This window comes from Coenobita brevimanus, chromosome 101 (assembly GCF_032717465.1).
Source record: "Coenobita brevimanus isolate Jiangsu-jjx chromosome 101, ASM3271746v2, whole genome shotgun sequence".
NCBI lineage: Eukaryota > Metazoa > Arthropoda > Malacostraca > Decapoda > Coenobitidae > Coenobita > Coenobita brevimanus.
In genome coordinates, this window is record NC_137054.1 from 70,712,243 (window position 1) to 70,728,361 (window position 16,119).

At 42.1% G+C, this 16,119-nt stretch overlaps 1 protein-coding gene across 1 annotated transcript in view; it reads left to right on the plus strand.

Annotated features, from left to right (window-relative positions):
- Positions 1-14,351, plus strand: part of LOC145415080 (uncharacterized) — a 146,602-nt gene extending 132,251 nt beyond the window's left edge. Inside the window, exons 3-5 of the mRNA XM_080284493.1 lie at positions 8,502-8,539; positions 8,953-9,604; positions 13,708-14,351. Of these exons, the coding sequence (XP_080140619.1) occupies positions 8,502-8,539; positions 8,953-9,604; positions 13,708-14,351 (1,334 nt within the window). The remainder of the gene's footprint in view (positions 1-8,501; positions 8,540-8,952; positions 9,605-13,707) is intronic.
- Positions 14,352-16,119: the final 1,768 nt, after the last annotated feature.

A 16,119-nucleotide genomic window follows, 5' to 3' on the forward strand; every position in this document is an offset into this window, starting at 1 on the left:
CAGTAGCTGCGACCTCTGTTATAAATTTCGAGGAATAAAATTGATTCTCTCTCTCTCTCTCTCTCTCTCTCTCTCTCTCTCTCTCTCTCTCTCTCTCTCTCTCTCTCTCTCTCTCTTTCAAGTCCACACACAAATCCTGATGTGTTTACCTACTATCATACCGCCTCTTGAACCCTCTGTTGACCTGCCTACCTCCAATAGAAACTGGGCTCAAAGCAGGTTCCCTTGAGTTTATGTAGTGTTATCATTATCATCATTATCGTCGGATTTATAGTTATCTTACTCATTCCCTTCTTTTCATTAATATCATTATTGTATTTATTTCACTATCATCACCATCATCATCATCATCATCAACTTCATCATTACTATCATCATCATCATTACCATCAACTTCATCTTTACTACCATCATCATCACCAACTTCATCTTTACTGTCATCCGAAGCATCATCACCAACTTCATCTTTACTGTCATCATCATCAGCAGCAGCAGCTTCACCAGTACTATGATCGTCAATATCATCTCACCAATAAGTACTCTCCTTTGCAATCAGCATTATTTATACCATTAACACAATCACCTTTTATGAATATTCCTGAAGTCACAATGTTCAGTGACTTCTAATATACACACCAGTTTACATCCACTACCGTATACTCCCAAAACAAGGACGCACTACAGCTGTCACCTCCTACAATGAAGGAAGGATAAGTTACGACACTATCAGCCTATGTCACCCCAAACGTTTTAACATATCGGTAACGAAAGAGTGAAGGTTCAAGCCTAGGGTTGTTGCACTTTTCTCCTTCATCGTCTTCGTCTTCTTCTTGGTCTTCTCCTTCTTCTTCTTCTTCTTTTCCCAAGGAGAGTTTAAATGGCAAGCTTCAGTAAGGCCGCAACCTCTGACAAGGAGGTTATGTTTACCCCGCGTTGGCCTGTTTGCCTGTTTGTTTGACTGTTAGCAGGATTACTTAAAACGTCATGAACGGATTTTAATGAAGTTTTGTGGAAGGGTGGGCCATGGGCCAAGGTAGAAGTGATTAACGTTTGGACCGGATCCGGATCCGGAGTATCCCGCACAATATCTCCGAAAGTTCTCACTGAATATCAAGGAAATTTTGTGGAAAGATTGGCCATGGACCAAGAAAAAAATTATTAAATTTTGGGGAGGATCCTAATCTGAATCCGGGTCGTTTTTAATGGCAATTGCATTGGCGAAGGTATGCGCTCTTTGTGTGCTTTTTAGTTTTTTATTACGTTTACCGTATCTGTACTTCTTCCAGAATCCCTACACCTCGTTATGACCTGCACACCTCAATATGAACGCCTCACGTGTCTCGATGGACCTCTATGTTCAATCATCATCACCATTTTTTTAAAGGGTCAAATATACTTGCATACATCGGCCTTGGTCACCTAATGGCAGCTCTCCATGCTGCTCAATTTCCAGCAGCCTCTCCCATAAGTCCCTCATCCCTGTGACCTTGTCCCAAGGTCTTTTTCGGTCTGCCTCTCACAAATCTACCCTCACGTTCACACTTCTCACCCTCCTCACCTAGCAGTCATCCACCATCTTCTCCACATGCCTAAACTATCTCAGTCTACCCCTCTCACTACAACACTAATTACATTCAAGTCCCAACCTTCCTCTTAACTCTCCATTCGAAATTCTAACTCCCCAAGGCCTTTTATTCAAGAACAGGCTACACAGCCATGTAATCATCATCTTCTCTCTCCGTTTGAGCCTACGAATATCCTCCTCCTTTATCGATCAAGTCTCAGTACCATAAAACATTAAACTCCTAACATATGCTGCATACAAGGACCCCTTAGCACAGAGGGAGAGCCCTCTCATTGCAGGGAGGGGCAACAACTAATTCCAGTAACTAGTTATCCTTGTCACAGAGCTAGGTCTTCCCTGAGAATAAATAACCCTATACTGCATGCCTCCCACACTACATGACACCCATATTAAATGAAAACCACACTACATGACACCCCACACTGCACAAACTCCTCACTGCATGACCCTCAAAACAACATACGCCGCTCATTGCATAAGATTCACCATTGACCCCTGCACTGTATATTCCATACACTTGAGGGTCACTACCAGACTTCAGGTTAGCTCCAGCATTTCACAATAAGTAATAATTAAACACTGTAGCAACCTCACCTTTCGAGATTAGCTGAATAGGCTGTTACTTATTTTTTCTCCCAACCTACCAACCAGTGACCTGTCCCAGCACTCAAGGGAACATAGTCACTAAGGGCCTAACTGAGAGATTTAACGATTTATATGGTAGCAGTGGAAGGGCGCACCTAAGAGAAGAATGTTAGAGGGACGCACTGCAAAAGCCCAGCCCACAAAGGAAGTTTTAGTTTGCCATTTGACTCCATTTTCTATGAATTGCGCGGTATTAGAAAACGAACTATTTAGCTATAACGCATCTGAAAAACGATATCACGTTCATTAAAAAATACTACTACTACTTACTCAGAGCCTCGAATAATATATCGGCAATGATATTTGAAAAAAGCACCTCCTGCAGCATCCATTTTTTTTCCCCTTGCGCTTCTTGTGTGTCTTGATTTCTGTCTCCACTTACCATTTGTTTTGAGCATGATAGATGCATTTAAGATTATGAAAAACACTGAAAATGTAAACTGCGTAAACTTATTCCAGCAGCAAAGACACGATGTAACCTGAGGGCACAGTCTGTCTGGCTCAACGAAGACCAAGGTTAAATATCACCAAATACCCCTTCACACACAGAGCTGCTGGACCCTGGAACGCTCAACCTCAGTATGTCGTGGATGCAGATTCGGTGAACTAGTTTGAGAGGAGACTAGCAGACGCAGGCGAAAGAACAGGAGGCGGGAAAAAATGATTATACAGATGATTAAATGCTAACTCTTGCAATTTATTGGTAAGTCTTTGGTGGTAAATGGATGAATTGGTACTTGGTCATTAACCCATATAATCAACCGTGCCGGATAAATATATACTGAAAATTAACAAGAATGCTCATCAGGAAGTTGAAAGTATTCAATTCGTATATCATACACAAAAAAATGAATAATTATTACGTGACTGTTGAAAGAAAGATGCTCGGTCATGTTAGGAGCGTAAGATCGACTAACGGAAGCGCAGTACAGGGTTAGCGCTGTTTTAAATATTGGACATATCAACGCGCCTTGTTTTCTCTCGTCGATCTAGCGCTTCAGGCATGTGTATCCGGGAGAACTAGGCTTAAGGGAGGGAGGAGGACAGGACTGTAGAGCCGTATCATTCTTGCGTGCAAAATCAAGTTGGGGTTGTATGGAAGTAAGGAAGATGATCGCGATTTCTGATGAGAGAGAAGGTGCAGAAAACCCAGAAACACAAATATAAGGATGAATATGAGGAAAATGCAGCAGACGAGTCAGGGGTTGTACTTTCAGTAAAGGAACCTCCTTAATACCTCTTCCTAAGCGATTTATTTCACTTAATACACCCTACTCTCCCCGTCTGTGTTATCTGAGCCATTCCAATATCACCCTAGTATACAAAGATAATGTACACAACTTCATAACCAGCCATATTCAAAAACAATTCGCTGAGGAAAAGATGCCAGGGAATTTCTTTATACTAGAAAACGAGCAGGTGTTAGTGATCGGGGAGCCAGTGCACTTACCTACTCACGCTTCTAACATTGACTGAAGGTAACTGGAATAAAATGCTACGGCTGTCCCCATCAGACTCCTGCAGTATGTTCAATTTAGGCTCCAAAGACTCATTCCCAAGCTGAGTAAAATTGTCTAACATTAACCAGAATGTAACCCTAGAGTTCTCCCAACAACGAGATGGTTCAGAAGTGTATGGAATCATATAATGAATGTTTGGTTAACATGGCTCTCAAGATGCACGCGGAGTTGTGAGAATGTCGGTAAACAAGAGAGGAACAGGATGTGAGATGTGGAAGTATTAAGAGACGTGAAGCACAAAGGAAGAAGTCGATGGGATGGATGAAAGAAAGGAGTTCATTATACGTAGACAGACAGATAAATAGATAGAGAGATAGATAGATAGACAGATATGTACTGTTATAGATTAATTCAAAGAACAGTAATATACAGTTCGCTAGTAAATATCATATTAATATCCTACCCTTCTCAACTGGAGTGACTCACGAAATGTGGAACTTTCTTCGCCGCATCAATATAAAGAAAGTATGCTTTTGCTTAAGCAATGACAAAAGGTTATTTCAACATCCCATTCAGTAAAGGAAAAATGAATACTCACATTGGCATCACCAGCCCTTTTCATCGGTTCTTCAAACCTTTCACCTCATTCGGAACTCTAATTTTGTATGTGTAGTGGGTTTTCCATCTAAATTCAAGGGCACCGACGAAGAGTTGTTCTAGCACCTATTCCAGAGTAATTATATGCGTCACACTCTCACATTATGGCAGGACGTCCCTCGCTTTACGCATGGATATCGGTACACTGCTTCACGGATTCAAAGCGCCGCTTACTCATTAGCTGTATCTGCCCACTGCCACTTTATCTCACTGCTTCCTCTTCAGCAACCGAGTCCCGGAATCAGCGCAGTTCTCGGTGATCCACTGGTAAAACTGTGGTCGTTGTAATGAGACCTACTTTTTTTTTTTTTTTTTTTTTTTTTTTTTTTTTTTTTTTTTTTTTTTCTCCTATCGACCATTGAGGCCGGAGCCTCTGGTCATTAAGGCAAATATATATATATGTATATATATTGACACATATATACATATATATACGAACATGTATGTATACATACATACATACATACACACACACATCCAAGCATATGAACATACACATTTTCATGCACACGTACATATATATATATAATAATTTTTATTTTATTTGTTTGTATTTTTATTTTTATTATTTTTTTGTAATTTTTTATATTTTTAACCTTATATTACTTATAAACAAAATGCCTACTATAAAGACCCTAAAACTAATAATCTAACAGACAAATCGCTAACCTATACTAAGTCCTAAGAGACAAATAATTAGACTTACACTAATGGTAAAAAAGCCTCGACCAAAAGAACACCATCGCCTGCAAATATGTAATGCCTTTCTACATTACATACCTGCACTCATCACCTGGTGACTGTCAGTCGAGGCACAACCTAATATATTAAGCACCATCTCTCCACCAAATTTTAGAAGCACTGGGTAGTTCGTTTACAAAAAGGATTGTAAATGACAGAATAGAGGCTATTATTAGGGACTGCATTAAATGAATGGTTGTAGTCGACCCTCACGCCATCTGTTGAGCTGACATATTACTAAATGAGTCCCGCTGTCTGCTTAGGAGGAGGGGACTCAAAGGAACAGTGATATTGTATCCAGCTGGCAGTTGGAAGACCTCAAATTTAATCTTCGAGTTGGTCAGGCTGCTGGACAAAATATGTTTTCCTTTGTCCTTGTTCGCTCAGCAGTACAGCTACTTATCCAGATGTAATTTGTCGTTTTTCGAGGAATCAGCAAAAAATGATTATGTATCTTCACGGCCCTCGTGTGGCTAATAGGCGTTTAAAATAGCATTACCTAGTCAATCGCCATATTTTTTTTTTCTTTACTCATTAACCATGATTTATACAAAGTTAGGTTGTCATACGGTTTTATGTAATACATGTAACAGTTAGCCTACATACAAGCAAGTCTACAAACATAGATGTTACAGCTATTACGATACTTTCATTTCCTTGTAAATAATAACACACACACACACACACACACACACACACACACACACACACACACACACACACACACACACACACACACACACACACACACACACACACACACACACACACACACACACACATTTGTCTATTTTCACTCTCATTGTTATTGCTAACACTAGCATTACCACCACGATCATTACTGCTGCATTATGCCCGGGTGTACAATCAGTATCTCAAAAGCAAGTAGTTCGTGTTTCAGCATCCAGCTTGGTCAGTCTAGCAATTGTAGCGTCATGCACTGATATTGATTCTACAGCCGGTGTTCATAAGGAGGTTCAGTATGGCTGGTTTGTTACCTTTAGTGGAAATCCTTCCAGTGCTCTGGAGGTGGCTCCTAATTTATTACATACAGATATACAGTGGCCTACGCATGTGCATATGTGCAGTAAGGTAACCATAAATAAAAATAGCTTGCCAGATGGTTATAACTTGTGGTTATGCTAACAATGAAAGCAACTTATCCACTTATGGAGGTTGGATCTGCGAGTATAGAGATGTGCATTTAGGGTTTTAAGATAAAGTAGCTTATATTGATCAGGTTCATTTTGATGTATGCCAGTTTTTGTGGCATCTGACCCAGTAGTTTGACCGTAATTTTTCTTAGACATACACTGACAACAGACATAATTTTGCGCCTTCAGCCATTCACTCAGATAACGTCACGTCCCATTTTCTCTTGCTACTTTGAGACAATTTTATCTCAAGGTGTATCCCAGCAGCAGACTGGTTAATGGCGCCTGTATCTAACCTTCCATTTTGAGATACCTCTCCAAATGTGAATAAAAAAGTCTGAAGGAGGCAAGAATGAGATTAATACTACGTCAGCAGAATGAAGGGGGGTTAATCAGATGAAATGCTGTTTCATGCAAAGGGGGATCTGTACTAAGAAGAAGAGTTACTTCCTCTGAAATAGAAAACAAGGCTCCCGAGGTAAAATATCCATGGAATATGACTGCATTAGGTCTTATGGATCCTATTATTATTATTATTTTTTTTTATATAATATGTGTGAACTGAAGAAATTAAGCTTTTTTTTCTTCTAAAATATGAGTGCATTGAAGAAATTTAGCTGGATACTTCTGCCCAAGTTATTTTTTCTAGATTTTTTTTTATGCTATCGGAGTTTAATAGAAGTATTTATATAACTATACCTGTCGAAAAAACTTTAGACCTGATTACCCGTGACTGTATTTCGACAGTAATGTATTATGGACTTTTTTCTTTTTCGTTCTGTCATGTTGGTCAAGTAAATCCCCGTTCATGATTACACTGGGCATGACATGACTATTCTGACCAGCTGGGTAGAACATGATGCTTCTGGTAATCACACCATTCCTTAGTGCCCTAGCATATTTCACTACAGACAGTTTTACAAAATAACCAGACTTCAAAATCGAGACAAATAATTAAAAGGGAAGCAGAAAAAAAAGAGGTTACGCTTTGAATCTCGTAAAAAATGCATGATAGCGGGTGAGCCATGAATAAACTGTTTTCATTCATTAGCATATTTCATTATAATCTCAACAACAGTAGCACTTTTAGGCTCTTATGACTCACTCTCAGGTGGGAATATAATCTGACAGCTGGATAAATAGTAAAGCTCTCCCGACCATGCGAAGGCTAACATATCTAGAGCATCAGCACAGAAACAAACAACCCGGCAGCTAAACTCTGTCTCGGTCATCTGCTAAAGGCGTTGAGCAACACCTATTCACGGGAAAGATGTTGCCAGAGAGATAAACTGTACATTCTTCGCTGTGCACTTTCACGGTGACCCATAGAATGAAAGAATGAAACTCCCCTCCCCCTAAGCTCCCACCCTGCAATCCGAGTCCCCCACCCATACCCCATTACCTTCCCCCTCACACAAAAAAAAATCTGAAATATTGTGTTATACAGATACGCCACCTTATACAGTGTACCTTCCATGGATTTGCTCTAGTTCTCAAATCACGTGTTCCAGGTATATAATTAGGAGTGTCCAGCAAAAATAACTCAGGCTGTAGCTATTTGACGGTGGCTTGATGATATGCAGTAGCTGTGTAACCGCTCGATCTCACTCACACTCTCTCCTTTTTCTAATTCAGTGGACGGCAATTAAAACTTTATTTTCAGACAGTGACTCGATGTGGTTATGCAAGTCCTCACTCTCGCTTAAACTCTCACCTTCCTCTATTTTCACGGTGGCAAAAATCACTCCCGACCCTACACCCCCTTCACCGGGTATTGTGGTGTAGGGGGAGGAGACACAGAAGCGAGGGCTAGGGTGTATGTGTACCGGAGACTACACCCACGTTTGCACCGTCACGTCGTAGGGTATATAAGGCTGCAGACCAGGGAGCCACTGCACAGTATCGAGTTGCCCCTCAGTTGAAGATGGTGCCACGTCGGGTTGTTGTCGCCGTCCTCTTCGCTTTTCTCGGTTAGGCTTTTTTATCCACCTCTATCTTGGAGTCGTGTTTTTAAAGGAATCTAACTAAGTGACTGGATAACAAATCTTCATTACGGTCAATTCTTGCTGCAGATAGTTTTGTTTTTCGCATTTTTGGCACCTTAATATTCACACGGCCTTGATTCTGATATGCTTAGCCGCTAGATTATCCTCCAGTGTGTAATGTATATCTGTTAAGTTATATCCTTATCGCCAATTAGTCACATAAAACCAGTGTTGCAGACCTAACAGCACTGATGACTAACGACGATATATCTCATTTCAGGCACCGCTATTGCTGGGGATGATGATGTGAGGGTAAGTACCGAATGCTTTAAACACTAGGTCAATGATCCTCTTGTGTTTTCCTGCCTACCTTCAGACAGTTTCATTCATCTAAGACTAAATACCTGTTACCAAAACAGCTGAATGATTTTTTTCCTTCAGTCACTTATTAAATTCATAAAAATAATTCTGTAGGCTACGTAATCATATTCATGTTACATTTAATTGCAATCATTTAGGTTATACGGCAATTCATGTGAGTTATGTCTGAAGCATTGCTAATCTGGAAATCTAACTGAATGCTGTAATTATAGTTATCAATATTTCTGACAGTAATATAGAAAAACAGTTCACTTGTCGAACTTTATACATAGTTACTGTCTCGAGTTAGGCGTTGCATAATGTGCTTAAAGCTGTGTGAGTGCAACACATCCACCCCACTGTAGGAGAAGCGTGGGTATGGTGGCGGCGGGTACGGTGGCGGCGGCGGTGACGGCTACGGCACTGGCGGTGGCGGCTACTTGGTGGTGGGAGCTGGCGGCGGCGGCGGCAGCCACGGCCCCAGTGCCGCAGACATCGCCAACCAGGCTGCTGACGAGGCTACCGCGGCTGCCGCAGGACTGATAGGAACCGCCAACGCAGCCGCTGGTGCTGCCGCCAACCAGGCTGCCGCAGCTTCCTCAGCCGCAGCTCAGACAGCTCAGGCTGCCGCAGCCAGCAAGCAGGCTCAGGCTGCGCAGATCACCACTGCCGCACAGGGCGCACAGTCCGCAGCTTTCTCCGAGGCTTCCCTGGCCACACAGACGCACAAGGCGGAGCAGGAGGCCAAGAACACGTACAACCTGGCGGTGCAGACGGCCAACGACCTGGACGCCGCGTACGCCGAGGCGCGAGGCATCGTGGAGGAGACGTACCAGGCACTGGTGGCTGCCAGGGCCGTCAGGTCCGCACAGGCCGGCATGGCCTGGCAGGCACAGCAGGCCACCCACGCCCTCAACCAGCAGCAGAACCTGGCCCTGAACGACCTGCAGCAGGCGCAGCAGGCAGCGGCGCAGGCAGAGGCTGCCGCAGCCAAGGCTTTGGCGCAAGCTAAGAGCAGTGGATATGGCCTTACTGCACACTAGAGCTCAAACTGTATAATTCAACACTTTTTACCACCTCTACCTTCATTTTGTAAAGCTGTATCCTGACTAATAAAGCCCACTAGTCGAAATACAATGAAGCATTTGCTATTACTTCCTGTTATTTATATGTAGCTTTTAATTCTAATTTAGACTGTCTTGTACTACATTATGCAGCTTTTAAAACTCTGGTGTAAGAAATACAACAGAAGCGTACCTGGTTATTGGCTGAACAAAGATAAAACCGTAATGGTCGTTATATAGTTCATAGAATGTTACCGTTAATACTACTCTTAAAGATACAACAAAAGGCTATTTATATAGATAGATAGGTAGCAAGACAAACAGATAGATATTGTATCGATTGCTGAGTCTTTCTGTATGTGGATTTGCAATTTGCTGACACAAGTATTGTGAATCTGTCGGCGCCGTAGGATTACTGAACTGGTGATTTTTCCTAAAGAGAGAGAGAGAGAGAGAGAGAGAGAGAGAGAGAGAGAGACAGAGAGAGACAGAGAGAGAGAGAGAGAGAGAGAGAGAGAGATCCTGGTTTGGATAATAATTCAGAACATTTGAAAAGCTAATTCTCACCATGGAAGTGTACAGATTTATATGGAATTCTTTATTATGGACAGGAAAGAATCAGAAGTCAAACTAAATCCGCACTTTTTATTTTTTTGTAAAGGCACTTCGCGTACGGTACATTTGAAAGATAGTAGTTTCGTCGACTATCTGTAAAGAGAGAGAGAGAGAGAGAGAGAGAGAGAGAGAGACTGAGACCAAACCCTTATCATGAGCATCTCCTTACAAAGTTTACCTAACCAACTCGATCCACTGTCACTTCCTTAGATTCATCAATTTCCACCCTTTATTTTCTCTCACACTCAGTTACGTTATCCATCCACCTTGTTGTTGGCCGCCACCCTTATCCCATCTATCTCACTCACATAAAGCCGTTTTGCCACCCCACCTATATCTATTTTCTCCCCATGCACAAATTATTCAAACACACACTGTTCTATCCTCCTATCAACAGATTTCCTTGCTTCACACCTACTACGAATGGCTGCGTTTTTCTTCCTATCCAGCCTAAGCAGCGCAAAAACATTCCTCATCAATCCAGTTTCAACTGCTTATTCTATTTTCGTTTTCAGGTCTAAGCAAAGTCCCACACATACCTGTATACGTTAATGTGGCACTAACACACCTTCATGCAGTACGCAAGCACTGCCCTATGTTAAGACTAATCCTACTCTTTTATTTCAGGTGAATAAAGTTTAGTTCAGTATTTTTTTTTTTTTATACAGAACAGTACGCGCATGTTAGCACGCATGGCCGAGGCTTGTGTTTTATTAAATGTTACTTCATCAGTGCTTTCCAACCCAGAAATATTGAATGTATGAACAGATACAGTACTTAAAATTAGAACACAGGTTGTTTTGTTGTTGTTACTATTGTTGCTGTTGTTGCTTAGTCCCAGTCTGTCTAACCAAGCAGACCCATCACCTCCAGATAAGCAACTGCTTCTGTGGGATCGTCCCTCAAGTGCAATACAGTGCGTACACCTTGTAGAGAACTGGCGCCCCCTTGTGGTAGACAGCGCCTCACCAGGGTCGAATCAGGGTCCTTCCCAGGGTAAGGTGTGAGGAAATATGAGGAGGTTTGGCTCCTGGATGGACGCCACAGCTAACTTCACCCACGGTACACAGGGCCACATTGTGTAGCCTTCTCGTCAGCGCCAGAACACAGGTACAGTCGGCGTCAGATGTCATGTCACCTCTCTTGTTTGTCTGTCCATGAACATCGAAAAATCAGTAGATATAAGTCCGCAGCAACCGACACCGGTGAATTTAATTAGTTATGGGTCAATCTTAATATTGTAGATTAAATGCGATTTTACGTACAGTACTTGGTTTCCAGAGCCACTGAGAGCGAGGCAGGAGATGCGAGAGGACTTTGGATGGTGTCTGTAGATTAACCTTAATTTGTAAATATATGGGGAACAATGGAACAACGTTGCTAATTACATCAGTACGAAGACCTGCTTTATATCTTATTGTTACCAACGCTAAACGATTTAACTCAGGAGAAACCACTCACAACGAAGGAGATGTAACTTTTCTTACAACGGCATCTCTCTTGTTTTGTCCCGACTGACAGTTCCCGTAGTTTCTTAAGGAAATTCCTTGCAAGCGAAGTACCATCGAACTTGAGAATATTGCTAACAGTGTAATAATCTTTTGTAATCCGAGAATTATCGTTCCAGATGTATCGGCAAGATTAATCAATGTGTCGCCAGGCAAGATCAATCATAGTTACACACACACACACACACACACACACACACACACACACACACACACACACACACACACACACACACACATTTTGAATATGCTTTACATATTCTTGAGCGTCCACTATTTTCTTTAACCTTCTTGGACGAGGACTAATCTCTCGATGCCGTGGGTGTACCTAAAATCAAGACTATTAAGATTATTTTCAGCACCACAGTATGTAGAATAAGAGACAGACATAACTAAAGAAGACCGTACGTGTGGGAAAGGCTTTATTTTCGCCAGACTCTTTGTTACTTTAATTTCTGAACACATACGACTGGAAGATCGAAAGTCAAAAGAAGAGAAAAAAAAAAAGACTCAGGTAGACAGTTTTGGAGTTGACTAGTTGTGTGCATAACAGATTAAGAATACAGATTAACTCTTGCATAAAAATAATGGACAGGAAAGAGATGAATCTGTGTGGACATTTAAGGTTCAGCTGGTCCTAAGAGGCAGAGAATCGATTATTGGTCAGGAAAAGATTCGTGATAAGAAAGGGTTTCATGGCCAAACGGAATTAAAAACTACCCCTTCATGTGAACAGCTGAGTGTAAAATTTTCTCTCATCCTTTCCCTTTCTTGCAATCCCTTTCCCTTTCTTTCAGTCTTGCTATGTTGCTAAACACTGTGACAAGCGGTCGACAAAAACCCGAAGTCATACTAAAAGAAGCGATCTCTCCTCCACCCTCATCACCCACCTTTCCCACCCTCCACCTCCCAGCACCTATTGTCCACTTAGGGGCCCCTGTGTCAAGCCCCGTGCTATATAAGGCAGGGAGGAGGCCCAAAATGTCACATCTCTTTCGACCTCCTTCCGAGATGGTGCTTCTTAAGTCGCTCCTCGCACTCCTCTTCCTGGGTCAGTAAGAGAGGCGGAAACTGTGGCGAACTCTTTATTCATATAGACTTGAAAAATTAAATGCATTGTTTTTTTTTTTTGTTTTTTTTTTTAGTGCATTTACATGTATCCATTTTCTCCTACATTATATATTCACTCCAAAGCTCATTTTTTCTTTTGCACTAATATTCATTTTTTTTTTTTTTTTTAATGACTATGTAATTGCATAACTGGTTTTATTTGATTCCAAAGCAAAGGGGATTGTGCTAAAAAAAAAAAAAGTGAAATTTTAGATTCACCATAAATTTTTACCCTAACTTCATTAAAGTTTGTATACGATGATTGTGTGACAGTTACTTTTCTATTCCACAGGGGTTGCTATCGCCGAAGAAGGCCAGGAGGTGGTGCGAGTAAGTGTCTAAGAGCAAAGAATAATATGGAAGGGGAGTATCTGAATGGGGATTGACGAGGCAGATACTTGATGGTTAAAGTATATGACCGCACAGCAATGCAGTCGGGCAGTTTTGGAGAGAAGCTTGATTTTTGCATGCGGAAGTCCCCACTTAACTTTATGTACTTACAAGTAATGTTGAGTAGGCTACATGTATCATCCAGATGGGAAGTACAGTTACTGATGCTTATTTGTCCATATCCTTGCTTAAAATAATCTTGCATCACAAAAACCTGACTCAGCGTTTAGAAGACACAGTCAGCTGCCAATGTTTACCCTCTGGAAAAACGAGTCACGAAAATAGATTTGATCACACGTGTGGATTCAGCTATACAGCTGTGTCTAGCAGTAGTTTTCTTATAAGAGGTGTTTGGGGTTCTCACAGCTGTATGTTCTTCCCTTACTCTGTCTCATCTCCCAGGAGAAGCGTGGGTATGGCCATGGCGGACACGGCGGGGGCGGCTACGGCAGTGGCGGCTATGGCAGCGGTGGCGGTGGCTTCTTAGTGGTTGGTGGTGACGGCCATGGAGCCTTCGCGTCTGAGGTTGCAAACCAAGCTGCCAACCAGGCCACGGCCGCAGCTGCAGGTCAAGCTGGTGCCGCTGCCGCAGCCTATGGTGCAGCAGCCAGTCAAGCAGCTTCCGCCTCATCAGCAGCAGCTCAGACAGCCAGAGCAGCGGCTGCCAGCAAACTTGCCCAGGCTGCACAAGTTACACAGGCCGCACATGGTGCGCAAGCTGCAGCTTTCTCAGAGGCTGCCAAAACTGAGCTGGCTATCGCCGCCGAGCAGGAAGCCAAGAACACGTACAACCTGGCCGTACAGACAGCACAAGACCTTGACGCTGCATACTCTGAAGCTCAGACGGTGGTGACACAGACCTTCCAGGCACTGCAGCACGCGCGATCAGTACGCACCTCCCAAGCGGCCATGGCCTGGGAGGCACAACAGGCTGCTAACGCTCTTAACCAGCAGCAGAGCCTGTCCGTAAACGACCTGCAGGAAGCACAAGCTGCGGCGGCGCAGGCTACAGCAGCCTCTTCCAAGGCCCTGCAAAAGGCCAAGGGCAGCGGAGGATATGGTGGCCACTATCACTAAGCCATGGGGACTATAATGTATACTTACCTCCAGATCAATCTACGCCACACATACGATTGATTATGAAGATACAGACTCAAGAGCTGCAACTCTTTATTTGTTACTACTAGAACGATGTAAGGTAGTTGTACCAACCTCACATTTCTGTTAAGGGTTTCGTTATAACATCTTAGCTTTTGAGCACTGAAGCGTGAGATATTCACGTCACTGTGATTCTTTATCTCCCGTCGTCGCAGACGTTGCTGTGTATAGGTATCAGTACTGATTAAATAGACTGTAAATGAAAAAATGTTTCATTTCTAATATTTACATATCGAACAATTTACATTTTAATTTATTAATGTTAAGTAAGTGTTGTCTACGAAGGTATGAAATGGTATACATCTTTTGAATATGAACAGTAATTAACCAGTACTCTATCAACTGTCAACCCCCCCCAAAAAAAAGAATATATATATATATATATATATATATATATATATATATATATAGGAGAGACACACATTACACGCGTGTGTACAAATGTTTTTTATGCTCCTGAATGGGAATCGAACCCTACATCTCCAGATAGAAGTCAGGCACTGATACCACTCGACCACGGCGTGGTACAGTAATAGCTAAACACCTGATTTTTTTTTTTTTTTTTTGACGAACTAGGTAAATCCATTATGGGAGGATATATTTTCATCACAATACATTAGGATTATTTCTCAGCCCCACGCAACTCGGCAAGTGACAGAGCAGTTTTAATCTATCCCAGACACAACACCAGCGTCTTTATTCGTCTAGGGTTCGATTCTCAGTCAGGAGAGTGAAAAATAGGGACATCTGTCTTCTTAGTATAATAGGAAAAGTGTATGGTAGGATACTTATTGACAGAGTTAGAGAAAGAACAGAGGAATTAGTTGGAGAAGAACAGGGAGGCTTTAGGAAAGGAAGAGTTTGTGTAGATCAGATATTCATTCTTAGATCTTTAGTGGAAAAGTTTCTAGAGAAGGGAAAGAAGTTGTATGCGGCTTTCAAGGATTTGGAGAAAGCACAGGACAGGGTGGATAGACAAGGATTGTGGAAAGTATTAAGAATATATGGAGTAGATGGGAAGGTGTTGAATGCTGTGAAGAGTATGTATGATGGTGCTAAGCCTGCAGTGCGTGTGGATGGTGAACTGAGTGAATTTTTCTCTTTGAAGGTTGAGTTGAAACAGGGATGTGTCATGTCTCCATGGTTGTTCAATCTGTACATGGATGGGGTAATAAAAGATGTACAAGGTAGGGTAGTGGATGTTGGAGTGGCCCTGGTGAGAGAGGGTAGAATTTGGAAACTCCCTGTACTGTTGTTTGCAGATGATACTTTGTTGTTGAGTGAAGACGAAGGAGAGCTGCAAGGCTTGATGGATGAGTCTAGAAGAGTGTGTAAGAAACGGAATCTAAAGGTGAATGTAGGGAATAGTAAAGTGATGGTATTTGAGAGAGGTGAAGTCAGTGAATGTACAGCGAGGTTGGATGGTGAGGAATTGGAAAATGTGAGTACGTTTAAGTACTTGGATAGTGTGATGAGTAAGGATGGAGGTTTGGAGGGTGAAGTGCTTGAAAGGGTACAGCAGGGAAGAAAGGTTGCTGGTTCCTTGAAAGCAGTAATAAGAAACAGGGAAGTGAGCATGGAAGTGAAAAAGTTACTACATGACAGTATTGTGATACCAACTCTAACGTATGGATGTGAAGCTTGGACGTTGTTTGAAGGACACAAATCATGAGTGAGAGCAGTGGAA